The sequence below is a fragment of the Xyrauchen texanus genome, chromosome 1 (assembly GCF_025860055.1).
Source record: "Xyrauchen texanus isolate HMW12.3.18 chromosome 1, RBS_HiC_50CHRs, whole genome shotgun sequence".
In the NCBI taxonomy this organism is placed as follows: Eukaryota; Metazoa; Chordata; class Actinopteri; order Cypriniformes; family Catostomidae; genus Xyrauchen; species Xyrauchen texanus.
The window spans coordinates 57,032,363-57,059,352 of NC_068276.1; the positions used below are offsets into that span (position 1 = coordinate 57,032,363).

General features: G+C 37.8%; 1 protein-coding gene across 1 annotated transcript; it reads right to left on the reverse strand.

Annotated features, from left to right (window-relative positions):
• Positions 1-3,580: 3,580 nt before the first annotated feature.
• Positions 3,581-26,990, reverse strand: LOC127655381 (adhesion G-protein coupled receptor G5-like). The gene is made up of 11 exons (XM_052143241.1): positions 26,929-26,990; positions 24,774-24,915; positions 22,805-22,924; positions 22,526-22,630; positions 20,692-20,737; positions 20,507-20,601; positions 20,267-20,385; positions 14,915-15,183; positions 13,982-14,087; positions 7,989-8,272; positions 3,581-4,094 (listed from the first exon to the last, which is right to left on the reverse strand). The coding sequence occupies exons 3-11, from the start codon at positions 22,892-22,894 to the stop codon at positions 3,988-3,990; spliced, it is 1,221 nt and encodes a 406-aa protein (XP_051999201.1). The 5' UTR covers positions 22,895-22,924; positions 24,774-24,915; positions 26,929-26,990; the 3' UTR covers positions 3,581-3,987.

The following is a 26,990-nucleotide window of genomic DNA, read 5'->3' on the forward strand; positions in this document are numbered from 1 at the left end:
CGGATTAGTGGGAGAAACCTCCGTAGGGCAAGAGATACAGCCAACAACTCTAGGCAGTTGATGTGCCAACGCTGCCGGGGTCCTGTCCAAAGGCCAGCGGCAGCGTGCCCATAGCACACAGCGCCCCAACCCTGTCAAGAGGTGTCTGTGGTCACCACGACACATCTGGACACCTGCTGTAAGGGGACTCCGGTCCGCAGAAAGCAGAGGTCTGTCCAAGGGTTGAAAGTCTGACAGCAAGAAGGGGTGATTGTCACACGGTATGTGCCGTGGCACCATGCCCATCTTGGGACTTGAGTCTGTAGCCAGTGCAGAAGTGGTCTCATATGCATCAACCCGAATGGCGCAGCCGTGGTTGAGGATGCCATATGCTCCAGGAGCCTCTGGAATTATTTTAGAGGAACCGCTGTGCCGGGCTCGAATAGAGCGAGGCACCTGAGCACTGACTGAGCGTGCTCATTGGTGAGACATGCTGTCATTGAGACTGAGTCTAACTCCATGCCGAGAAAAGAGATGCTCTGAACCGGGACGAGCTTACTCTTTTCCCAGTTGACCTGAAGCCCTAGACGGCTGAGTTGCCTGAGCACCTGGTCCCTGTGAGCACACAGTAACTCTCAAGAGTGAGCCAGGATGAGCCAGTTGTCGAGGTAGTTGAGTATGCGGATGCCCACTTCCCTTAGCGGGGCAAGAGATGCCTCTGCCATCTTCATGAAGATGCGAGGGGACAGGGACAGGCCGAAGGGGAGGACCTTGTACTGATACGCCTGGCCGTTGAACACGAACCGTAAGAAGGGTCGGTGTCAACACAGAATGGAGACGTGGAAGTACGTGTCCTTCAGGTCTACTGCCACGAACCAATCTAGCCGACGAACGCAGGTAAGAATCTGTTTCTTGTTTTTGAACGGGAGTCTGTCTAAGGACTGGTTGAGAACTCGCAGGTCCAAGATTGGTCGCAACCCGCTGCTTTTTTTGGGTACGATGAAGTAAGGGCTGTAGAAACCCTTCTCAATCTCGGCTGGAGGGACGGGCTCTATCGCACCCTTGAGGAACAGGTTTGTGATCTCTGCTTGTAAGGCGCTGGCTTGGGGGGGCATGTTGCCCTGACCTGAGGAACCGATCGAGTAGCTGTGAGGGGGGGGCAGAGGTTTCCAGTCCAGCCTCAAGTTCATGGCAGCCGGAAAGCATAGCAGACATCTGCGCGTCAGCCTCAGACTGGGCGAGCAGACACGAAGGTGGCAGCCCAGACGAGTTATCAGCATCAGATGCCGCTGTGACGCTCTCTGATGCAGTGGCGATGTCGTCATCCAATTCCGGGGGCTCAAGGGAGAATGATCCCGAGACTAATCCCGAGCTCGGACGGAAGCAAGCAAGCATGCCGGGGGTCAGGTTGTTAGTGGGGATTTACCTGGCAAAACCGAGCCCGTCGTCATCCCCAAATCGCCTTCATCGCCAGCCGGGTCATCCTCAATCCCGTGGGAAGAAGGAATGACGTCGGGGCGGCTGAAGTGGCTTTCTCTCGTGAGAAAAGAAAGCCGCGACCGCAATGTTGCCATGGCTATGTTCTCACACTGAGAACATGAACCATTCATAAAACACTGCCTTCGTGTGATCTCAGCCCAGGCACGCTTTTATGACCGTCAGAAGTGGAGAGAAATCAACCACATCCAGGAACTACAAAGAGGCGGAAAGATATCTTTAAAAAGACGAGTCGTGAAAAGGACTTCAACGCCTGCTGTGTAATGCTCTTTTATGAGTGGGAACTCAAACTCTTTTAGAGGAAACAAACTCTTTTTAGGTGGAAAAACACTCTTTCAGGCAATGAAAGCGCTGTCGAAGCGCCCAGGGGCGTAGACTGCACAGCGGGCAGAGAGAGAGAACGCCAGCTGGAAACGTGCCGTAGATCCAACAGCAGTGCTTATCGTCAGTAGGGGTGAGTGAAACAATGGTGAACTTCATCTTGCTGTTGCACAACCATTCGGCTCCGAAGAAAAATTCTGACTGGCACTCACTGCGCCGCTTCCCTTTATACCAGTATGTCCAGGACGGGGCATGCAAATTCTGTCTGCCAACTTGACATTGGCCTTTTATCAGGTTCAGAGGTACGTTTGGCATCCCAGGAAGACCCCTTGTGTCACTTCAGTCGACACAATGTCGAGTGAGTAACATAAGGGGAACTTTTTTTTTTTATTGAACATGTTGGACCATCAACAGCAAAGGAAGTACTCTTGCAAAAACAAAACTATCAAGCTCATGGTGAAACATTAGGTTTTTAGGAACCCAAAGTGCAAACTCCTGTGTCACCGAGTAATTTCAGATTAATTCTCGAAGATGGTAGACAGGTAACAGATTATTAATTACTTTTAGTTGTTTACATTTTATTTTACCAGCTTTGAATATCTGTAAAATAGATAAATATAACATGACATTGTGTGAGAGGTCCCTATCTGGAAGTGTCCGTAGTGGCTTAAGTCTTGGAATGAGGTGCTTGTTGTCCCACACATCCATATAAAAACACAAAACCCAGTGAACTGAGAGAACAATTATCAATAATGTTCCAAAGCTGCCATTTTTGGTTTTCAAGAAGCATGAAGCTTTCATTCCCACTTTATTGAGCATTTATCTCAATGCTGTCTTCTACTTTTGTATAAAACAGAGAAACAAAGTGCCTGTTCCTTTATATTTTCCTCTTAATTACAGTCATGGCTACACAGTAACTCACATTACTGAGAAACCCACGGAAGATTCACCCTAGCCTAGACCTTTCTCTTGGTGGCAGCAAATGCGAGAGTTTCTTGTGAGAGTTTCGCAGAACAAGAGTTACCATCTAGCATTTACCTCTAGTTCCCAAATGCACTTTACTTTGGAAGTTAACTGTGTTATTTCTCACAACTGTATTAGTCTCCTAATGAAAATACCAGAATGTGTTGTTTTTTGGATGTTGGTGTGCACACCAGATTTCTTAAGAATTTTAACCAGCAAGACTTCCTTTGTCTACCAGCTTCACCCGAAAGACCTTGCTAGTTCATCAGCTATACCAGAACAAATCCAGCATAACCCAGCCTGAACCAGCATGGAAAATGTGGAGTAAGCTGGTCTTTTCAGCCTCATCACTGACTAAAAGCAAAGAAGTATATATCATACCAATAGTGCTGATCTTAATGGATCACTTCGATTCAATGGCGTTCTAGTCCTACTGAAATTTAAGGAATGCTCCGGGTTCAGTACAAGTTAAGCTCAATCAACAGCCTTCATGGTATAATGTTGATTACCACAAAAAAATATTCAGGCTCATCCCTGTTTTATTTAAAAAAAAAAGTTAAACATCCAGGTACAGTGGCACTTACAATGGCAGTGAATGGAGCTCCAGTGAATATTTTCCAAGGTGGGGTTATTTTTGGAAGTCAATTTCTGTTACCGTCAATTAACTGAACAAACAAGAATCTTCAGAGACAACAGCCTTTGTTAAAAACAAAGGTTTATTATATTTATTATATTAAAATGCAAATGTAACAAAACATCTTGTGTAAAACAGGCACACAGAAATAAGAATAGATCAAAAAGACTATAGATACATTGTAAATCAAATCACACAGAAAATGGGAAGTTGACATGCCCATGAGTTTCATTTATTTTTTGTTTATATAACAATTTTAGGTTAAAGTTTAGGTGAAAATTTACAAGTATAATTATTCCATGTTGTCTCTCATTTCATATGATGCTATAAACTGTCAAATAAAAATAAAAGAAAATAATGCAAATATAATAATATAAAAATGAGACAAATAATGTTTAAAACATTTTAAGATGGATTGCACCACAGGACATCTCAACTTCCCCAAAAGTATTTCATGTCAGCTGCTATACTAACAACAAACAGTAAACAAACAATCAAGTAAATGTTTAATATTGACTGAAATCTGTGCAAGCATGCATGTGATCAAGCCTGAGCACCTTTCACCCTAATAGTTAGATAAAAAGCCTTGCATGTCAATTGCTGCTGGTTTGTGTGGTAGAGATGTTGGTGTTAGTTGTATTTGTAGTGTCTTCCCTGGTCTGGCATTTGGATATGAGGATCCAGAGGAAAAGGAGGAATCCTGGAAGAAATATACAGTACAAGTCATCAAGAAACTGTGCCAAAACCATTCACAGATGTTCTTATACTTGAATTAAACAACAGTGTAGAGTTTTGTCACATAAAATATGAAAGTTATCGGTTTAATATATTAATGCAGTGGAATTAATTATATATAAAAATAACAAATTGTACCGCAATAAAATTTACGCAATTAATCATGCCACCACAATAAGGACTTTTTCTAGCTTGAAGTGCCACCTGCTTTTACAAGTCTCAATCAGCAGGGGGCAGTGAGCGCAGCTCCAGCCATATAGGCAATGAGCAGCACTACAACAAATCGACAGCTGATCAAAGAGCTGCACAAAGTGTAGAGGTCAACAGAGTGTAGAGGTCAACAGAGTGTAGAGGTCAACAGAGTATAGAGGTCAACAGAGTGTAGAGGTCAATAGAGTGTAGAGGTCAACAGAGTGTAGAGGTCAACAGAGTATTGAGGTCAATAGAGTGTAGAGGTCAACAGAGTGTAGAGGTCAACAGAGTATTGAGGTCAATAGAGTGTAGAGGTCAATAGAGTGTAGCGGTCAATAGAGTGTAGAGGTCAACAGAGTATAGAGGTCAATAGTGTAGAGGTCAACAGAGTATAGAGGTCAACAGAGTATAGAGGTCAACAGAGTGTAGAGGTCAATAGAGTGTAGAGGTCTTGAGACACGTTTTTTAAAGTTTCAAACTACATTTAGATGCTGAAAACCAGTGAAACCTGATGCAACCCCAGTTGCCAAGTTTACATGCATTTAAGAAAATTGTTTATTGCATGCGTAGTTGCATCCTAAAATGTCATGTAAACAAGAATGCTGTTTTCTTTATGCCGTTTAAGGGATTAAAGTGTTAGTTCACCCAAAAATGAAAATGATCACATGATTTACTCACCGTCCTGGAATGTTGAATCTCCAAAATCCACATAACGAGAGCATAAAAGTAATCCATAGGACTCCAGTGGTTAAATCTATGTGTTCAGACATGATATGATAGGTGTGGGTGAGAAACATATAAATATTTAAGTCATATTTATCATAAATTCTCCTCTCTACCCAGTAGGGGGCAATGTGCATTAAGAATGTGAATCACCATAAACAGAAGAAGAAGTATGGGAAAGTGAAACTGAAGTGGAAATGGACTGAGCAGAGAGGAGAAAAGGACTTAAATGTTGATCTGTTACTAACTCACACTTATCATATAACTTCTGAAGACATGGATTTAACCACTGGAGTCTACTTTTATGTTGGCCTAATGTGGATTTTGGTGCTTCAAAATTTTAGCTTCCATTCACTTGCCTTGTATGGAACTACAGAACTGAGATATTCTTCTAAATATCTTCACTGGTGTTCAGCAGATGAAAGAAAGTCATACACATCTGGAATGGTGTGAGGGTGAGTAAATGATGAAAGAATTGACATTTTTTTGTGATCTTTTCCTTTAAGAGAAAGCAGTTTAACACACCCAAGTTTTACACCCAAGCGGCCTATATGGTCATGTAAATGCATGTAGTGGCATTCTTGCAGGTTTGGAAGAGTGCTGATGTGTGTAGAACAGACAGTCATAGGATGGAGCCATAAAAATGGCTATGACTGCAATTGTCAGGGACATAATTTGATGTTCCACTGTATATTCAGGGTTTAGACATGAACTTTACTACCATCTGCTGGTGGAATCTCCAAACTGCAAATGAAGGATCTGAGTTTAGACCTTGCGATGAAAACAGACCTGTTTCTCAGGAATATAGCAAGTTGCAATTTGTGCATACACCCACAGATAACGCAAACATTCCCACCTATGCCCAATTGCGCTTTGCGCTGACATGAACATTGTGCTTCGCGCACTCATGAAAATACAGCCCTTAGTATTTACAGTGTATGACTCATTGTTTTTGTTTTGCATAAAATATTTGACTGACTATACCAAAAATTACTGTAATATGCCCTAAGAAATTAGTAATAATTAGGTTAGTAATTTATGATCAGTTGTTGGGGAGAAAATTGGTAAATTCGGATGTTGAGTTGAAATTAATAATGCTGGGTCAATTTGATCCGGTGAGGTCTACTGTGAAACTCATAATAAACACACCAGCAGTTTCCATCTGACGCATACACACACTGTGAAAAATCACTTAAAGGTGCTGCAAGCAATTTTAGCCATTCTGGAACTTCCTCTACAGTTGTTGATTAGCCACGCCATCTCTTTCCAAAACACCACTTAGCATTTATCCACATACCACAATCTGTAATCATGTGTAACAGTGTCACATGAACAGTCACATGAAGTCATCATTATGAATATTTGTGACACCTGCGCTAAAAAGCTAGAAGCACAACAAATAAAACAGAACCCAGGTCTCGAGATGCGTTTATAAAAATGTAAGTTCTATTTAACTTGGCATGAGCGCAAGACCGCCACAGTTTTAGACACCATGCCAAGTTTAAAAAAAACAGTGAGATTTGACACAACAGTCAGCATGTCCGCCTGTCCAAGTCAAGTCAAGTGGTTTTTATTATCATTCAACCATATACAGTTAGTACAGTACACAGTGAAAAGAGACAATGTTCCTCCAGGACCATGGTGCTACATAAAACAACATAGGACAAACACAGAACCACATGAGACTACACAGACTAAATAACATACCTATATAATTTATATGTCCAGCGATTGCTTATATAGAAAACAATTGAAAAACAGTGCAGACACGTCCAAAAACATGTGTGAACAGCCCCTTACTTGACCTATGCTTGAAAAACTGACATGAACCCACCCCAAAACACTGGGTCCCGTCAGGCTTGGGTCGGGCTGAAGATCTCTAATGCACGTGTAGAATAACCGAATAGTGATTTTGGTATTAGAAAATAGGTAACTAAATAACAATGCATTTAAAATATAATGTTTAACTTCCTAAAAATATTAATATAATGTTATATATATATATATAATAATTAATATAATAAGATGTATAATTTAAAAACACACACACACACACACACACACACACACACACACACACACACACACACACACACACACACACACACACAAGGTTGGGAGGGTTACTTTTTAAATGTATTCCACTACAGATTACAGAATACATGATGAAAAATGTAATTTGTAATGTATCCCATTAGAATTCTCAAGGTCAGTAACGTACTCTAAATACTTTGGATTACTTCTTCAGCACTGGTAGATTATTTCACTTGTTTATAAAAAGTCTATTTCTTCTGCTCTAAACGTACTTCTCTGTCTGCTCGTATGAATGTAACACATCATAAGAAAGTGTTTCACTGCTGTTCAAATGCACTTTGGATCACACCACTTATATGTATAAATGTTTTCCATTTGCATTTTAACTTATTTACGTATACATATTTAGGTACGTATTTTAAACCCGTTAGATGTATTTCGTTATTCCCCAACCATGCACATACTCAGTTATAATGGTTGCTACAGCCCTGCCTAAGAAAAGTAATGTAAATAAATATTGGCTATATCATGTTACGTATCAAAAGTGCATACACAAATGGAATGACATACATTATGTTTCTAAAATTATCAGTGAAATGAAAACAGAAATGACAGGTAAAATTAGTCAGTTTTACGTTTTAAGTAAAATTTTAAGTTTTTATGATGTGAAAGATGTGATATTGTGAAAGATAATATGTAGTGCAGTCACTGATTAGGATAGAAAGGTATATAAAATGTATCATATATAAATGTATCATATATATATATATATATATATATATACATATGTGAATGTATATATATTCTTTACTTTTTTCATTTTAAACACAAAAAGGATGCTTTAAAAATGTTTGATTGAAATATACCACACAGATAGCTTCATATTTAGATTTGCACAAAGTTCTCTCACCATGAAGTGAATTGAAGATACAGAAGAGGTACAGGCCTGCTGTGCTGACACTGCCAAAGGAGAAGAACACCAGACCCCAGCTGATGCCCAACAGACAGGTAATGCCAAGCATTGTACAGATGTCTTTTTTGGCTCTGTGTTTCTGTGCGAATGCTTGATGATTTGAACCCACTGAGAGGATCCGCCATAAAGCAGTCAGCCACATTGTGATGTTAAACAAAAACACCATACCAAAAAAGCCAATTGTTGTCACGATCATTACCAGCTCATTAGAGACATAACACCTATGGGCAAAGAAACAGGGGAGAATGAAATCAAAGTATGAATGAATATACTGAAACGATTCAATTTGTAAATGGATAGTTAAAACGACTTAATTAAACACTGACTTTTCAAAAAAGAACAATTTTCAAATCAAATGGTAATTTTTTAATGAATTACATCAACATTTCCATAGGACACAGCTGCTCTTTTAGGAATATTCTGGATTCTATAAAGTTTGATTAAATATGATTGTACAATGTGGATAGAAATAAAATAATTCTTATTTGCAACCCCACTGATCAAGCCGAAGGCGACTGTGGCAAGGAACACAAAACTCCATAAGATGTTTGTTAATGGAGAAAAATACCCTCTGGAGAAACCAGACTCACTGTGGGGGCCAGTTCCCCTCTGGCTAAACAGCATGAATATAATGCCAAAATTAGTTATTTATGTGCAGTGCAAGTCATGGTTTCAAATGTGTAAATGAAGTATGTGTAAAAGCCTATTGTTTTAAAAAAAAAGAAACAAACATTTTTTTAATATTAATGACTAATGTCTTTGAAGTCCATCCTGTATTAACTGCAGAAGTTCACATAGATGCAATTGTCCTTTGTTAATTTGTTAACCAGCCGATGAAGGCTTTTGTTGGCACTTAATTGATAGTCTATGTATTCCATTTCAAGAGTGAAGTCCATCAATAGACAAAGGTGATGCAGGCAGAGATCGGTGAGGAGCATCGCAGTTCAACCCGCAGGTCATTTCGGTGAGGTTTGGAGGGGTCCATCCTAAGTCCAAGGTTCAGGCAGTGGCGTATGAAGTATCCCATGTCTTATGGTTGGAGTTGGCATCAGTTCATCCTCTGAAGTCCATCTTAACAGACTGAAGTGATGTTTGACTGGCACCGGCTGCATTTAGTCATCAACACTCAGAGACACGTAGCAGTGGAGTCCAACACCAAGCAGGATCTGGCCGGCTCTGGTGACCTCGGGATATGAATCCCAAGGTTGAGACATGGAAACAAAAAATTTATATTTGTGTAGATGTCATTCAATTTTATGCAGAGTTATAGATTATGATGGATGTTTCTGGTTCCGGGAGACCCAACTAAATCAGCCTAATTGTGAGTTTAAGGATAAATTATGTGTATAGATGAGTCTTTAGTCTAGACTTAAACCCAGTGAGTGTGTCTGCATCTCGAACAGTGTTTGGGAGACTATTCCATAGTTTAGGAGCCAAGTATGTAAAGGATCTTCCTCCTTTTGTGGATTTTGATAGGCTTGGACTTATTTACAAGCAGAGTTTTGCGATTGTAATGAACGTGATGGAAAATAGCATGTCAGGGGGTCACTTTAGTACTGCAGAGCTAGACCATTCAAAGCTTTGTATGTAGTTAACATAATGTTAATATGTATATGAAATTTAACTGGTAGCCAATGTAATGATGATAAAATGGGCCTAAAATGATCATATTTCTTGGTTCTCGTCAGCACTATGGCTCCTGCATTTTAAACCAATTGAAGTTTATTTATTGAACTTGCTGGGCATCCTCCCAGTAATGCATTATAATAATCTAGTCTTGAGATCATGAACAAATTAATTTGTATTTCAACATCAGCAACAGAGGGCATGTGTCGTAATTTAGCAATATTTCGGAGGTGGAAGAATGCTGTTCTACAAACATTGGAAATGTGATTTTCAAAGGACAGATTGGTATCAAATATAACACCTAAGTTCTTTGCTGTAGAAGATACGTAACAATTCATCCATTGAGAGCCAAATTATATATTAGCTGCTTATTTTTAGAGGTTTTTGGTCCAATCATTAGTACCCCTGTTTTGTCGGAATTGAGTAGAAGAAAATGTCTGGCCATCCAATTTTTTATTTAATTGATACATGCTGCTAATTTGGAGAATTATGAATTTTAGCTGAGTTTATAAGAAATATAAAGTTGGGTATCGTCGGCATATCAGTGAAACTTATTCCATGATTCCTGATAATATCTCCCAGGGGAAGCATATATAAGGAGAAAAGCAGAGGTCCTAAAACTGATCCCTGTGGCACTCCACACTTAACGTTTGTTTGATTTGACAATTCCTTGTTTACGCATACAAAGTGGTAGCGGTCTGATAAATAGGACCTAAACCATGCTAATGCAAGTCCACTAATGCCAACATAATTCTCCAGCCTATTCAAGAGGATGTCGTGATCTATCGTGTCGAAGGCAGCACCAAGATCTAAAAGCACTAGAAGAAAAATGCAGCCGTGATCAGATGATAAGGGCAAGTCATTTGTAACTCTGAGAAGTGCAGTCTCTGTACTGTGATGGGACCTAAATCCTGAATGAAATTCTTCATAAATTACATTTCTATGTAGAAATGAACGTAGTAGGGAAGACAGTACCTTTTCTTGTATTTTCGACATAAATGGTAGATTTGAAATCGGTCTGTAATTAGCCAATTCTGTAGGATCAAGCTGTGGCTTCTTAATAATTGATAACTGCCATTTTAAAGTTTCTTGGGACATGTCCTAAGGATAGCGAGGAGTTAATAATATTAAGAAGAGGTTTTGAGATTACAGGGATACCTCTTTTAAGAGCTTATTGGATCTACCATACATGTTGTGGCTTTTGATTTTTTGATAAGTTTTGTTAGCTCTTCATTTCCTGACAGCGAAGGATTGAAGTTGCTCATGAGGAAAATTATAAGACACTGTTTTCCTGAGGTGCTGTGACAGATGATTTCATAATTCCATTTTTTTTTCTGATTATTTCAATTTTATCATCAAAGAAATTCATGAAGTCATTACTCTTGTACTGCGACGTAATATCTGGTTCAGTCGATGCTTTATTCCTAACCAATTTAGCCACAGTACTGAATAAACATCTAGGATTGTTGTGGTTATTTTCTATGAGTTTAATAAAATATGTATAAATACAGTCTTCTCTAGCACTCTTGATAATGTTGCCCCCTTTGATTAAAGGAAATTAAAGAAAAAAGCCTCACACCATGGTACAATGATCACGCTCATGTTTTTACATCAAATTACTGTTTTTACATCAAATTCTTCTAGACTTGGCGTACTGAGTATGTAAGAGTATTCTGTAAGATTATTAGTGAAGCTATCTTTAGTGGTCGAAAGAATAGTTCTACCTGAACGATAGCGCGGTGTAAATTGAGTAACATTAGCTGATTGCAGCGTACAAGAGACAAGGTAATGATCTGAGACGTCATCGCTCTGCTGTACAATTTCTATTGTATCAACATCAACTCCATATGACAGAATTAAATCTAGTGTATGATTATGGCGATGAGTTGGTCCTGTTACATTTTGTCTGACTCCAAGAGAGTTGACAATATCGATAAATGCTAATCCTAATGTGCCATTTTCATTATCTATGAATGTTGAATTCACCAACAATTAAAGCTCTATCTACATTAACTACTAGATCTGGTATAAAATTTGCTAATTCACCAATGAAACCAGTGTAAGGCCTGGGTGATCTATATACTGTAGCAAGGGCAAAAGATGACAGAGAGTTTTTATTTATATCTGACGGTGTCACATTAAGCATTACTAGTTCAAAAGACTTAAACTTATATCCTGTCCTCTAAGTAACACCAAAAACTTCACTGTAAATTGTAGCAACACCTCCTCCTCAACCCTTCAGACGAGGCTCAATTTTATGACAATAACCTGGGGGAGTAGATTCATTTAAACTAATATATTCATGATTTAAGCCAGGTTTCAGTCATACAGAGCACATCCAAACTATGATTTGTAATGATTTTACAATTGGTGCTTTGGTAGAAAGAGATGTTTAGTAGCCCTACCTTTATATGATGTTTATCTTATTTTTTGTGTGCTTTTATCAGGTTGTTTTTATTCAGAGTTTTGTGTTTGGTAGTTCGGGGAACAGACACAGTCTCTATGAGATATCTAGGTGATACTGTCCCTATGTGTTGTAGTTTATGTGGCCTGTGTGAAGTCTCAAGGCCGCTAGCAGATGTTCGGATTAACCAGTTTGTCTGCTTCCTTCTCTGGGCCCCAGTTAGTCAAATACTATCATTATTAAGACTATGAACCAAATTATTAGACAGGAGAGTGCACCGTCCCTGGTGGGATGGAGTCTGTTTCTCTTTAGCAGATCAGGTCTACCCCAAAAACTCTTCCAATTGTCTATAAATCCTATGCTATTCTCCAGACACCACTCAGACATCCAGCCGTTCAGTGACAATAATATAACATAAACTTCATCAACACGACAAGCACGAAGGGGGCTAGAGAATATTACAGTGTCTGACATCGTTTTTGCAAGTTCACACACCTCTTTAACATTATCTCTAGTGATATCTATCTGGCGAAGCTGGACATCATTATTGCTGACATGAATATCAATTTTAGAAAATCTATGTATAGCATTAGCCAGCACTTGTAAATGTGATCTGATGTCAGATGCTCTGGAACATGAAATGCATTTAACAATGGTGGCTGGAGTCTCTAACTCCACATTCCTTACAATAAAATAACCAATTATTAAGACTCTTTCAACATGATTCTCAGTGGGTGCATCACTGATTGGGGAGAATAGATTAGAATCCCTAACTGGAATGGGAGAGTGGTGTCATTTTGTCACCCAATCACCCTGTTGTGGGGGCTCTTCAGCTGGAACCAAAATGTTTGTGTTGCTCACTGTACTACCTGCAACCGAAACAGTATCTACCCACTTCACTTCCTCACTGACCTCCACTAGCATTCAGATGTGTCTCTTACTCATTAATCTTCTCCATCAGCTTGACTAATTCCTTACATTTATCACATGTAAACCCCTCACAGCTGATGGAAGAAGCTATAGTAAACATGTGGCATTTAATGCAGGAAGTAATAACATGAGCGGATGCCATGACTTACCGCACTTGTTTGTTTTTGTTGTTGTGGTTGTTCTAGAGCGGCGAATGTTTGAGATCGACGTTGTTCTGATTCAGCAGATGTTTGAGATTGATACAATAATACATGTAAAACACAGTGGAGAAAACAAATGCATGCAGTCGGGACGCAAGATGCAGACAAGCGGAAAAAAGAAAGAAAAACATTTGAAAAGGGTGCGCGCAGTAAATACACACAGGTGAAACAGTAGAAAAGAAGAAAAACCTGAAGCATGCGGTAAAATGGCAAAGTATATAACGATGAACGTATAAGAATAAGCAATGCTAAACAGACTAGCATGCTACAAGCACTCATGCAGCATGCCGTCTGCAACAGGCAGCGTTACACAACGCTAAACAACGTTACAGATCAAATAATACACACGTTTTAAAAGAAGAATTAATGTGTGCTTTTATAAAATGATAAACTTCACATTTCTGCCTTGAAACCCTCCAAAAGTTGGCCCTATTCACTTCCATTGTAAGTGCCTCATAATGACACAGATATTTGCTTATTTTCTTAAAGAAAAGGACGAGTCAAAATAATTTTTTGTGGTAATCAACATTATGCCACAAATGTTGTCGATTGAGCTTAACTTGTATTGAGCCTGGAATATTCATTTAATCAGTCTTTAAAAGGAAATTAAAAAAATTATTTTAACTGTTTTATGAAAATGTTGACTTCGCAATCTATTGGTTATAGCTATATTATCTCCACATAGAGCAACTACCACTGGGTATTATAAATAATATTCTAGTATTCATAGAACAGAGACTATACAACTGCATATGCCCACATTTGCTTACATATGGATGGAGGAGGGAGCATTCACTTCAGTAGAATTCAGAGTCACTCGGTCATATGCTTTTTGGTCAATGCTGAGTATCAGTGCAACAACCACAGCAGGGAAACCTGAGGAAGAAATTACCATACTGAGAACATCATTGGGTTTTTAATTAAAGGGACAGTTCACCCAAAAATTGAAAATTCTTTCATCATTTACTCACCCTCATGCCATCCCAGATGTGTATGACTTTCTTTCTTCTGTAGAACATAAATTAAGATGTCTTCTGAAGCGATCCAATCGACTTTGGATGAGAACAGACCAAAATATAACACATTTTTCACTCTAAATCATGATCCATGGAGATCATGATTTCAAGCTTGATTACACTTCCTAGCACCATCTAGAGCTATGTGCATGAGTCAAGCACTAGGAAGTGTAAACAAGCTTGAAATCATGATCATGCCTAGAGACTGCAATGGCAAGATTTACATTGAAAAATTATATTTAAGGTCTGTTCTCACACAAATCCGATTGGCTCATTTCATAAAACATGGATTAAACCACTAAAATCATATGGATTACTTTTATGCTGCCTTTATGTGCTTTATGGAGCTTCAAAGTTTTGGTCACCATTCACTTGCATTGGACCTACAGAGCTGAAAAATCTTAATTTGTGTTCTGCAGGAGAAAGTAATTCACATCTGGGATGTCATGAGGGTGAGTAAATGATGAGAGAAGTTTAATTTTTGGATGAACTATGTTATAATGTTATTTAATTATTATGGCACAGCCGATGATTTTTAAATTCAATAATGAGATGATACACTTCTCTTTTAAAGCAAGCACAATAAATATGCTTGGTACATATAGAAAAAAACAGAGATCTACTGAAAGACTTTAATAAAATGACTAATGACTAGTGTGCTACAAGGGTTGCGCTGAAAGAACTCACCCCATCCCACCAGACTTAGTTTAAGCAGGTATCTCTTGATGTAGATGTTGAAGACTCGCACCAGAAGCAGGTACAGGTGAAAGCCCTCGATGGCTGTCCATGTGAAGGTGGCCAAAAGAGAGTAGTGAAGCAGAATTGCAATGCATACACATACTTCATAGGAAGATGATTCTGCAAATAAGTGGTTTGGGAGAAACTGCACATTCAGCAGAATGAGGGCCAAAGCGAGACTGATGTGCACCTTCTGAGACTGGTCTGAAACAGCATGTCTGAGGAAAGAGAAGAAGAGAGACACCATTAAACAGTGCTCATTGTCATTGAACCAAATTGTTTTTGATGTTTGGGATAGAATTTTTAAATTATGTGTTGATATCTTACTCTGTTTTGGGAATATGAATGCAATTGTCTTTAAGGCACTGACATTTGTAGATTGAGGTTTTATTTCAATTATACATTTGAGAAGTCCTAAATTAGATCACTTCTAAATGAAACCCTTATATATAACATCTGTAATAAATTCAACCCTATGCATGGGTTTTCAAACTTTTTGATGACAAGGATCCCTAAATCTTCCAAAATAAATACAAAAATGTAAAAAATAAAAAGACAGCAATATATTTTCATGTATAAATACCCATTTAGATACAAATAGTTACAGTGATATTGTAATGTCAATATGTTGAGTGCAAAATATTAAAAGGAGGAAAATATTTATTTTGTATAAAATTCTAAATGTCAATTAAATGAAAATCTATTTGTAGTCATTAGAAATCAAAAGGAAACTGTTTTATGTCAAACTTATTTGGCATAAAAAATATTTTAACTATTTAATGTCAAATTTGGTTAGTGCTTCTTTATAAACACATTTTTTTTCGCGAAATGTTTCCGTGGAACCCTAATAGTGCCCTCTCTGGGGGTTTAACAAACCTGAATTTACAAATTTTAGTAAACTGTAGATTCCAAATCTCATATAAAAAATGAATTAGTGCTAATATCTTTTACACCCTCTTTTAAGCCAAATGTTAGAGCATCTCACACTGGATGGGTCACAATAAGCACAAATGTATCTAAAGCATTTGTTTCTGGATTTGGTTCAGATTATAAAAATTTTTTAGTTACATTTTATATTTATATTTATGCATTTGGCAGACGCTTTTATCCAAAGCAACTTACAGTGCACTTATTACAGGGACAATCCCCCTGGAGCAACCTGGAGTTAAGTGCCTTGCTCAAGGGGACAATGGTGGTGGCTGTGGGGATCGAACCAGCAACCTCCTGCTTACCAGATCTGTGCTTTATCACCACCATCACTGTTTTAATCAAAGAAATCATACATATGGACTTATCTAATTTAAAAAAGAATGGAAAAGAAGAAGAAGAAGAAGAAGAAGATGATGATGATGATGATGATGATGATGGAGGAGGAGGAGGATACAATATTAAAATATGATGACAATGCAGTTCTTTTTACCAGCCACCAGAGAGCAGCAGAGACATTCATTCGTTCATCGTGGTCCTTGTGCACGTGTTCCGCTTCCGTTTAAGTTTGTCACTTGTTTGCTAGAACCATTTCTTCTCGAAGTTTAAATGTTTTATTTAATTTAAATAATCTTTTCCAGTTTGGTCTACTCTGCACGCGAGGTGTATACTCTCCAGTCCTGACAAAAAATGATAGTGTAGCCTATTTTTAATCCAAAGACTTGACATCAACATAACACCAAATAACTTTGCTTGTCCCGTCAGAGTTTAAATGACTACTTAAATTTGCATTTAGAAGCCCTATAATAGCTATTTAGGTTTAACTTCATCAGGTATATACACACACAGCAATACAAAATGTTTAGGAGTTCTTAAAAGTTTGCAAGGACGTTCATTTTCCAGGTAACAGTGACAGAAAAGAGTCACTGACAATGCACATGGCCAAAAATGTTGCAGGTCCAGGGCTAGCAAATGCAGTCAAGTCTCCAATCCCATAAAATAAGGGATTAGTCTGATTTATTCAGTAATTTAATTACAGTTACTTCTGATGTAATTGTGTCAAATACTGAATAGACTATAGAACAATTCTACATAAACCAATAGTGAATTTAATGCATAACCCTTAAATTCTTTGGCCAGTTCATTGATAATTTATTTGATTTTATATGATTTATTTGAAAGAATTAAAAGAACAATTTCATGTTTATACTTATATTTTTCATCTGGTCAAGGTTGATAAGTGTTTTAGAAAGGAATTAGTAATAAGTAATGCAATTACATTTCAGAAAGAGTAAGTAGTACAGTAATCTAATTACACTGTAGATTATTTAATTAGTTAGCCTCCAAGGAGCTTGTCTCGCTGAATACAGTACACTCGACCGTCTGAGGACCTGGGCACCTTTTTTGTGCTGGTTCCACCTAGCAGCTGGAGTTTGTTTGGTGGAATAACACTCCTTCTGGACATTTGTGGATGAAAATGCTCTTTCTTTGAGCTTATGCCTCAAATGAGTTTGTTTTGTGGAGTATTTGTTGTAGGACATTGAGAGGATTAATTCATCTACATTCGTTTGACTGTCCAAGGAAACTGAATGGAATTGGCTGGTGTTTGTTTTGTGAAGGAACACACCTTCGATATGGTTTTGTGAAAGAATCTTCACAATCTTTGTGTTTATTCTGCCTATTGGCTGATATTCTGTTTTGTAATTCTGTCTCGCAGAGTTTGTATAGAAACACCAGACTTGAGCATTCTTATGGAAAAGTTGTTGCGGTGACTCTTATAGCCGTACTTGGACTTTTTGAGTTTAGAGGGATTGACGCCGGTTGGCGCTGCCATGCGTGGGGTTAATGCACACGCTTATTTTATTTTTTCTGTTGTTCTGGGGAAAGTTCTGGGGTTGAATGTTCCACTAATGGGGAATTATAATTAAACTTATATAAACTTTTTAATTGTATTTTTGACACACAATCTATTTTTTCTAATAAGTCAAAATATCAAATGTTAATATGAGTGGATTTTCTCTCTCCACGTGGAATGTGAATGGGTTGGGGCACCCCATTAAAATAAGGTAGGTTATTTCTTTTCTTAAACGTAACAAATATGATAAAGTGTTTCTTCAAGAAACGCACATTTCCCCGCAGGAAGCTGAAATATTTGGGAAGATATGGGGTGGAAATGTTTTCTTTAGTGCTGGCTCAAGTAAGAACAGGGGAGTCGTTACATTGATAAGTAAACATCTACAATTCAAATGTCTCAAACAGAGCAAAGATAAATTAGGAAGAATCAATATAGTTTTAGCAGTAATTCAGGGGGAAAGGTTGATTTTGGTTAATATTTACGCACCTAACACTGATGCACTTTCTACCTAACATCTCTTTTTGTATTTGATGGGAAAAAATAAAATAATCCAGGGTTAGACTGACATGTGTTCAGCACCAATTTAGACTGGACAGCTCCCGTAACGAAGCACTTAAGTTCAACCTTATAACGAGCAATTTCCTTGCTGGTTTGGGAAACAGGTGTTACTCCATCATAAAGATGATCGATAAAGCTTAAGTTGCAATGTTATCGGGAAACCCAGCCCTGGTTTGTTTACTGTGTCGCTCTGCTCAACTATGCAACCCTTACAAAAATCAAGAGTTCATTTCAAATTTGCAGCAAATTCACCACTGATCATTTTCACATGTAAATTTGCATGTAAAAATAATCAGTGAAGAATTTGCAGCAACTCTGCATTGAACTCTCAGTTTTGTAAGGGAATGCATCAACATATCAACAACAGTCTTACACATTCTCTATATCTGTATTGCACATGCCCATAGCATTGTATCAACAATGACAATGTTCAGAACATACCTTAGGCTACTATGATAAAGATGACACAAATTCTATGGTAACCTGTAATATTTGCAACCTAGTCTCATAGAATGAACATTACTCTATATACATTTATGCAAACTGACTTTTAAATGCCGCTTTCTACTTTTGGTTGCAGTTTCCTGGTGAAATGAACACTAGAGGCACCACAACAATTGTGTGTTATGTTCATTGCCACATAAATCACAAGTTCAATTTCTGATTACGGTTTCATAAAAACGTACTTTTCACTCTATTTCTCTATGTTATGATATCAAAACACTTTCTCTTTGAAAAACCATTCACTTTAAAAACCTCGTCTTATTACTGTCATGATTCCCTTGTTGTCTGCCCTGTGTTTCACTAGTCTTTGTCAAAAACTACACTTCCCACAATTCCCGGCCCTCATCACTGCCAGCCCTGTGTCATTGTTCTCACCTGATTGTCATTTGTTATCATCATGTCTCCTGTGTATTTAAACCCTGCTGTTTCTCCACTCCTTGTCGATCGTTGTATGTTTCATTGCTTTGTATGTTTCAGATGTGTTTATGTTCTGGTGTTTGCACTGTTGCCTGTCTTGCCATTGTTATCCTGTCGAGTTCATCCAGTTCTGTGTACCTCCGATGTTTTCGTGTTTTAGTTTCAGTTTTTCCCCCCTTGGATGTTTCATTTGTTCCTGTTTGTTTTGTGTTCACTTTGGTTAAATAAAGAACCCGCTTCTAGATCCTCACTCCTCGTCTACCCTTGTCTGCATTCCTAACAATTACAGCCTAATTTTGCTTGGTTTTGGCACCCCCTGCTGGACATTTTACATGGAAACTGCAGCCAATCGAGTAATGAAGCACGAAATTTCAGTTTTGCAAGCACATAAATTTCACGAGACCAGGCTGAATATTTGCAAATTGGCCTTCAAATATAAACAAAATAACAGTTTTATGCTGACCTGAATGCTATTCTCTCCTCCAAGAACACGATTCAGTGACAATTAGAAAAGTGCTTCATGTTGAAGTCCGATGACCTGACAGAACACGATTCTGAAACAGTCCACTGACATGATGGAATGCATCCCCATTTTTGTATTTGGGTCCCTCATGCTTTGGTATGGGTCGGGTGTGCGGTATTACGGGCACGGAATGACGTCATGACTAGTTGAAATCGACTCAGCTAATGACTCGACTAGGGGTGTCCTTAAAAAAGCTCTGCCATGGGACTGTGGCATCCCTAGACCCTTACAGATAAATCCTTGACTGACGAGGGATATTACCGTATGAGAACAGTTTCCCTGAGAAACCCAGAACTAGTGATAACTGATTTACGAATGAACCACTCTTTTTGAGTAAGTTATTTCAATGAGTTTGTCAATATGGGTTTGCAAAACGGTCTGAATTGGTTCGTGCTTCAGTCTAAATCAAATATAGCTCATTCAGGCGATGAATCATTTGGAGCGGTTTCTCTCTCATTATAACTGTAACACGATACTTAGATCACAGAGAACAAACAGTGCCGGATGAAGGGATCACCGTTTTGTGAAATACAGGACTACAGCGACAACCAGGAACACCAAAGATATGCTGCATCCAACCAGGCTAATGTAGGTCAGGATCTCCCTGTCCTTCTCAGAGACATTAGGTGATGGTACCTGATCACAAACACAAAGATACACATTCTCAGCTCAGTTTCTTTTACTGCAACAATAACCTTTAAATGTATCTAATGAAATGAACAACCACTTGCTCTTAACCATGTAAATAGTTCTGTACCAGTAACACAGCAAAATAACTGAGGTGATCACATGAACAGACAACCCAGCTCTCGTTTTTCCTATAGTCTGTAGTACAACCGTCCCGTATAAATGCTGTAAGACGGACAAGAGCCACATCAGTTGCGTGTCTCACAACAGTGAATGTTTTGACACAGAAAGTAATAGCTCAATAGTTATACTTACATGAAGTGTTAAAATCAAGATACTGGCAGGATGGCTCTCTGTCCCCCTTTCAGAGAAATTACTTAAAGGGTTAGTTTACCCCCAAAATTGAAATTTTGTCTTCATAATTCAGTCATCACATGATTTCATTGCATGAAAAAAACTTTTTGTTGTTGGTATGAACAGAATTTTTTTTTGGGGTTACTACACCTTCATTCATTCATTCATTCATTCGTTTTAATTTTTTACATTTTTTTATATTTAGCATTTCAATTTCAAAATCAATTTGAATTCAGTAACAAAACTAAATATCTATCTATCTATCTATCTATCTATCTATCTATCTATCTATCTATCTATCTATCTATCTATCTATCTATCTATCTGTCTGTCTGTCTGTCTGTCTGTCTGTCTGTCTGTCTGTCTGTCTATCTATCTACCTGTCTGTCTGTCTGTCTATCTATCTACCTGTCTGTCTGTCTGTCTGCCACTCTATCTATCTATCTATCTATCTATCTATCTATCTATCTATCTATCTATCTATCTATCTATCTATCTATCTATCTATCTATCTGTCTGTCTGCCACTCTATCTATCTATCTATCTATCTATCTATCTATCTATCTATCTATCTATCTATCTATCTATCTATCTATCTATCTGTCTGTCTGTCTGTCTGTCTGTCTGTCTGTCTGTCTGTCTGTCTGTCTGTCTGTCTCTGTCTGTCTGTCTGTCTGCCTACTCTATCTATCTATCTATCTATCTATCTATCTATCTATCTATCTATCTATCTATCTGTCTATCTGTCTGTCTGTCTGTCTGTCTGTCTGTCTGTCTGTCTGTCTGTCTGTCTGCCACTCTATCTATCTATCTATCTATCTATCTATCTATCTATCTATCTATCTATCTATCTATCTATCTATCTATCTGTCTGTCTGTCTGCCACTCTATCTATCTATCTATCTATCTATCTATCTATCTATCTATCTATCTATCTATCTATCTATCTATCTATCTATCTATCTATCTATCTATCTATCTATCTATCTGTCTGTCTGTCTGTCTGTCTGTCTGTCTGTCTGTCCATCTATCTATCTATCTGTCTGTCTGCCACTCTATCTATCTATCTATCTATCTATCTATCTATCTATCTATCTATCTATCTATCTATCTATCTATCTATCTATCTATCTATCTATCTATCTATCTGTCTGTCTGTCTGTCTGTCTCTCTGTCTGTCTGTCTGTCTGCCACTCTATCTATCTATCTATCTATCTATCTATCTATCTATCTATCTATCTATCTATCTATCTATCTATCTATCTATCTATCTATCTATCTATCTATCTATCTGTCTGTCTGTCTGTCTGTCTGTCTGTCTATCTATCTATTTGTCTGTCTGTCTATCTATCTATCTGTCTGTCTGTCTGTCTGTCTGTCTGTCTGTCTGTCTGTCTATCTATCTATCTGTCTATCATCTATCTGTCTGTCTGTCTGTCTGTCTATCTATCTATCTATCTGTCTATCATCTATCTGTCTGTCTGTCTGTCTGTCTGTCTATCTATCTATCTGTCTATCATCTATCTGTCTGTCTGTCTGTCTGTCTATCTATCTATTTGTCTGTCTGTCTATCTATCTATCTGTCTGTCTGTCTGTCTGTCTGTCTGTCTATCTATCTATCTGTCTATCATCTATCTGTCTGTCTGTCTGTCTATTAATTATGTAAAAAATTACACAATTCAATTTGATGAAATTTTGCTATGAAAATAAATGCGTAAATATTAAAAATAGGCTAAAAAGTATTTTTTTTTAATACTAAAATTGCACAATAAAAACTGGAAATCTATTTTCTCACAACATTGGCCAGAGCCATTGAGATGTTCACAGTGTTCTTCAAGCCTGAGACAGATTTGTTTCCAGCAGTCAACAAAACAATTTGATTGCCAGTTATTTTCCATTGCTGGATTTAAAACACACACAAACAAAAAATAAGATTATTTGACACATCAAAAAAAAAAACAGCAAACAAAATAGCTGTAAACTTAGCTGAAGTTTACAGTGCTTCAGTATGGTGCAAATGAGGAAGATAAATATATTAGAGATAGAGAAATATCCTTCTATCATTGGTCTATACCGAGAAAAGCTTAGACGATTTGATCGTGCAAAAGACTATCGGCTCCGTCTCATTTTCTCTCAGCAGCTCCTGAGGCAGTGTGATGTTCATCGTGCTATTTGAAATCGCTGTTGTGTTCACCTGCCAGAGAAAGATACTGAATCGTGACTTTGTAAAAAATATAAGTAGATTAAGCAAATTTTGTGATATATAATGTAACCTGTGAGATACAGTATGAGGACACATGGAAATGCCTCTATTAACATCGACAGTGGTTAACAAAGAAGAAACTGTCAAATCATTTCATGAAGAAAATGAGATGTCCTGTACAAAACCTGCCAGCACGATGTTGGAGTTGGCTGGAAAACTCATTGCTAATGTGTTGTTAGTGGTTTCTAGGGTGTTGCTAGGCAGTTGCTAAGTGTCCAATGTCAAAAGAAGCTACTTCCAAATCTACATGATATTCTGGTTCCAAGATGTGGCTGGAGACGCTCAATGTAAGTCTATGCAAGTTTTCAGCCGTTTTATCAATCGCCAGGCAAAAGAGTGTAATTATGATCACTTTTGAAAGTACTAAGCTAGCATACCACTCCTCAACAAACTACACAATGATGAGGTATCATTAATGACCGTAGCAATAAACTGTGCAGGACTAGTTTAATACTTAGGGTTAGGAGTTTGTTCAACACCCAAAAATGATAATTCTATTCACTATTCACTTCACCTGTGCCCAACAGGGGCAGAGCCAGGAGTTTTTCAAAAGGGTGGCCAGGCAGGGGTGAGTGATCAGTCTATGGTGGCACAGAAATGTTCGGGCAGCATTTGTATTTTGTCGGACTGTGGGGGCATTGGGGGCGGTGGGGGTGGGGGGTGTATACAATGACACCCAGAACGGAGAGGTTTGGCGACCTTGGTGTGCGCACATGTTAGTTTGTACAGAGATGATTTCACCTCTAAAGAACTAAATTGTGCCAAAATGACTAAAACAGCAATTGCGAGTGGGGTGGCCAATGGGGTGGCCAGGCTTTGGTCCATGGTGTCCACAGCCACCCCTGGCCACCCCCTAGCTCTGCCACTGGTGCCCAGTATATTGCTTGTTACACTTAGAGTACGTATATCTCTTTCCAAAGATTATTTGCCTCTCATAGCTGCAATTCTGAGCATTATCTTGTCAGTTGCCTACCCAGTTATCAGAACTTTTACCCTCTCTGTAGACCTTGGTACCTGCCTTACCCATTTGATCAGTTTTGTCTGCCTTTGACTGTGTATTTGAGTCTGCTACTACCAATAAATCCTCTGTACATGCATACTACCCAGCCTCCAGTGCCTTCCGAGTTACAGAAATACGTTCAAGCTTAAAGAAGGGTGTAAATCCTCCTCTCCACCAATAGCTGGTGTGTGGTGGGCGTTCTGGCGCACTTTGGCTGCCATCGCATCATCCAGGTGGATGCTGCACACTGGTGGTGGTTGAGGAGATTCCCCCTATACTATATAAAGCAATTGGAGTGCCTAGAAACGTGCTATATAAATGTATTATTATAATTATTAATGCATTGTTCAAAGATATCATGATTTCAAGCTCAGTTGCAAGGAAGTGTAATCAAGCTTGAAATCATGTTCGCGTGACAGAGACTGCAGATGTCAAGATTATAGTGAAATCTAAGTACATTTTTGTCTATTTCTCACCCAAAACCAATCACATCACTTCAGAATACATGGATTAAACCACTCGAGTGGATTTCCCTTTATGCTGCCTTTATGTCCTTTTTGGAGCTTGAAAGGGTTGGACCCCATTGACTTGCATTGTATAGACATTAACACGTCATATCTCCATTACAATATCTTTGTTTGTGCTCCGCAGAAGAAAGAAAGTCATACAAGTTTGAGATGGCTTACTGGTGAGTAAATGAAGAGAGAATTATCTTTTTTGGGTGAGCTATTCCTTTAAGAATGAGCAGTAAAGATGCACGCCTTAACAAGAAAATCCTACCTGTTTTTCATTGGCGTAAATATTCAGCCCGCTGAAGGGCCTGTAAACTTTGTGTAGGTAATACACATAACTCCCATTGATATACGATACTGACTTATTGCTAGAAATCTTACGCAAACACGTCTCATATTCCAGAAGATATCTGTGTTAAAAGAAGAGGAACAAAGCAAAACCAAATTATTTTATTATACTGTATAGTTACATGCACAATTACTCTGTCTATTGCCAAACTTATATAACTGTTCATTCCCAAAGACATACTAGATTGTTTGTCAGCCATAATAAACTGATACATAAGTTTATTTCAGTTTAAACTCACACAAAATTTTTACCCCACCCTCCACATTCCTCCTCATTGAACTGTTATTGCAATTAGCTTACACATTAGGTTGAGGTATATTTGAGTGCAGCCAGGTGGAGAAATTTCATGTAATTTAACTCTAGTCATTAATTGGACGTGGCCCCTTTAAGAGTTTTGCAAGACCCGCTTTCTAGCATTCTAGAAACACACATCTAGTACACATTGGTGTAACACATATGTATGCTGGTTAGAACATGAGAACATGTACTGTCCAAGATAACTCTTTTAGAGTTCTTTGGGATGCATATGGATTACATGTGTGGAGTCTGACCATGTTTACTGCACATGTGATAACTGCGTATGTAAATGTTGAATTTCTTATAGCCCAGAGTGTTTTCCAGTTTAGCGAATAAATTGTGTTATATATTTGAAAGTATGTGCAATGAGAAATGTATTGTTTTATCTTTTATATATGTCCTTAAAGCATGCATTAAATGCATAAACAGGGTTGGGAGGGTTACTTTTTAAATGTATTCCACTACAGATTACATGCTGTAAAATGTAATTTGTAATGTATTCCGTTAGATTACTCAAGATAATTAATGTATTATAAATACTTTGGATTACTTCTTCAGCACTGGTAGATTTTTTATCACTTGTTTTGACTATAAAAACTCTGCCAGTACAGTAAGACAAAATACACATGTTAAAAATGCATTCTCTGAAAAACCTAAATATCTTATGCGGTGTTGTTTCTAAAACAAGATCAATCAAATTGATCTTCTTTTAAGGATTGTTAGATATTTTTACAGGAAAACAATAAAAAAATTATCATCAAGAATATGATTTTTGCCCTAATATCAAAGGTTTTACTAGAAAAAAGAAATTATGATCTAACACGAGTTTTTTATTATAAATAATTATGATCGTGTCTGGTAACATTTGCGTGTAAAATGGCTAGAAATAGCATTTTAGCTTAGCGTAAAGCTAACAATTTACACAAGATTTATTTCTATTTCTTCTGCTCCAAACTTACTTCAAACGTACTTCTCTGTCTGCTCGTATGAATGCAACACATCATAAGTAAGTGTTTCACCGCTGTTCAAATGCACTTTGCATTATGCATTATTTATATGTATAAATGTTTTCCATCTGAAAGGACTAAATATTAAATGAAAGAAATGACAATAAAATGCAAAGTAATCTCTTCAGTAATCAAAATACTTTTTAAATGTAACTGTATTCTAACGACCAATGATTTAAACTGTAACTGTAGTGGAATGCAGTTACTTATATTTTATATTTGAAATATGGAATCCCGTTACATGTAATCCGTTACTCCTCAACCCTGTGCATAAAGTGATTTAAGCTTGTGTTAAATGCATAAGATGCTTTGAGAGATTTGAGCAAGAACTTAAGTGCATAGGGTGCTGTGAATGATATTAGCATAAGTATGTGTTGAGACATGTGGGTAGGCTAATGCCTAATGCTGTTTGTGTTTACATTTAACAATAGCCTCTACCGTATTTCATTTCCACATTCCATTTTTGTATTTCATCACTGTATTTCATTTCCTTTTAAATTTTATTTACAGCCTCATCGACAACTGTTTTTGTTTTTTATAAACAGACATCAGATACCCCCCCCCCCCCAATATGTTTGTGTCTTGTGTGTTAATTCATAACCCACCAGCTATATACTGTAATTATCATGATATGTTTAAAACCCTATGTGAGACATACTGTACATCACATTAGCAAATAGTTTGAGTGTTACCAATCAGTCTGACTGTGGATAAAGTGATGTATGAGGAACATTAGAATGCATTTCTAAGTGACCGTTTACAGTACTCACCGTGTAATATTTTCGACTACGGCATTACTTTCCAGTTGTTTGATTGCGTTTATGCATGCATC

Coding starts and splice junctions, on each gene's coding strand:
- LOC127655381 (XM_052143241.1), bottom strand. CDS start 22,894: ATGAACATCACACTGCCTCAGGAGCTGCTGAGAGAAAATGAGACGGAG. Junction 14,088..14,914: donor ACTAAGTCTGGTGGGATGGG/GTGAGTTCTTTC, acceptor TTTCTTCCTCAG/GTTTCCCTGCTGTGGTTGTT. Junction 8,273..13,981: donor GCTCCCTCCTCCATCCATAT/GTAAGCAAATGT, acceptor CTTTGCCCATAG/GTGTTATGTCTCTAATGAGC.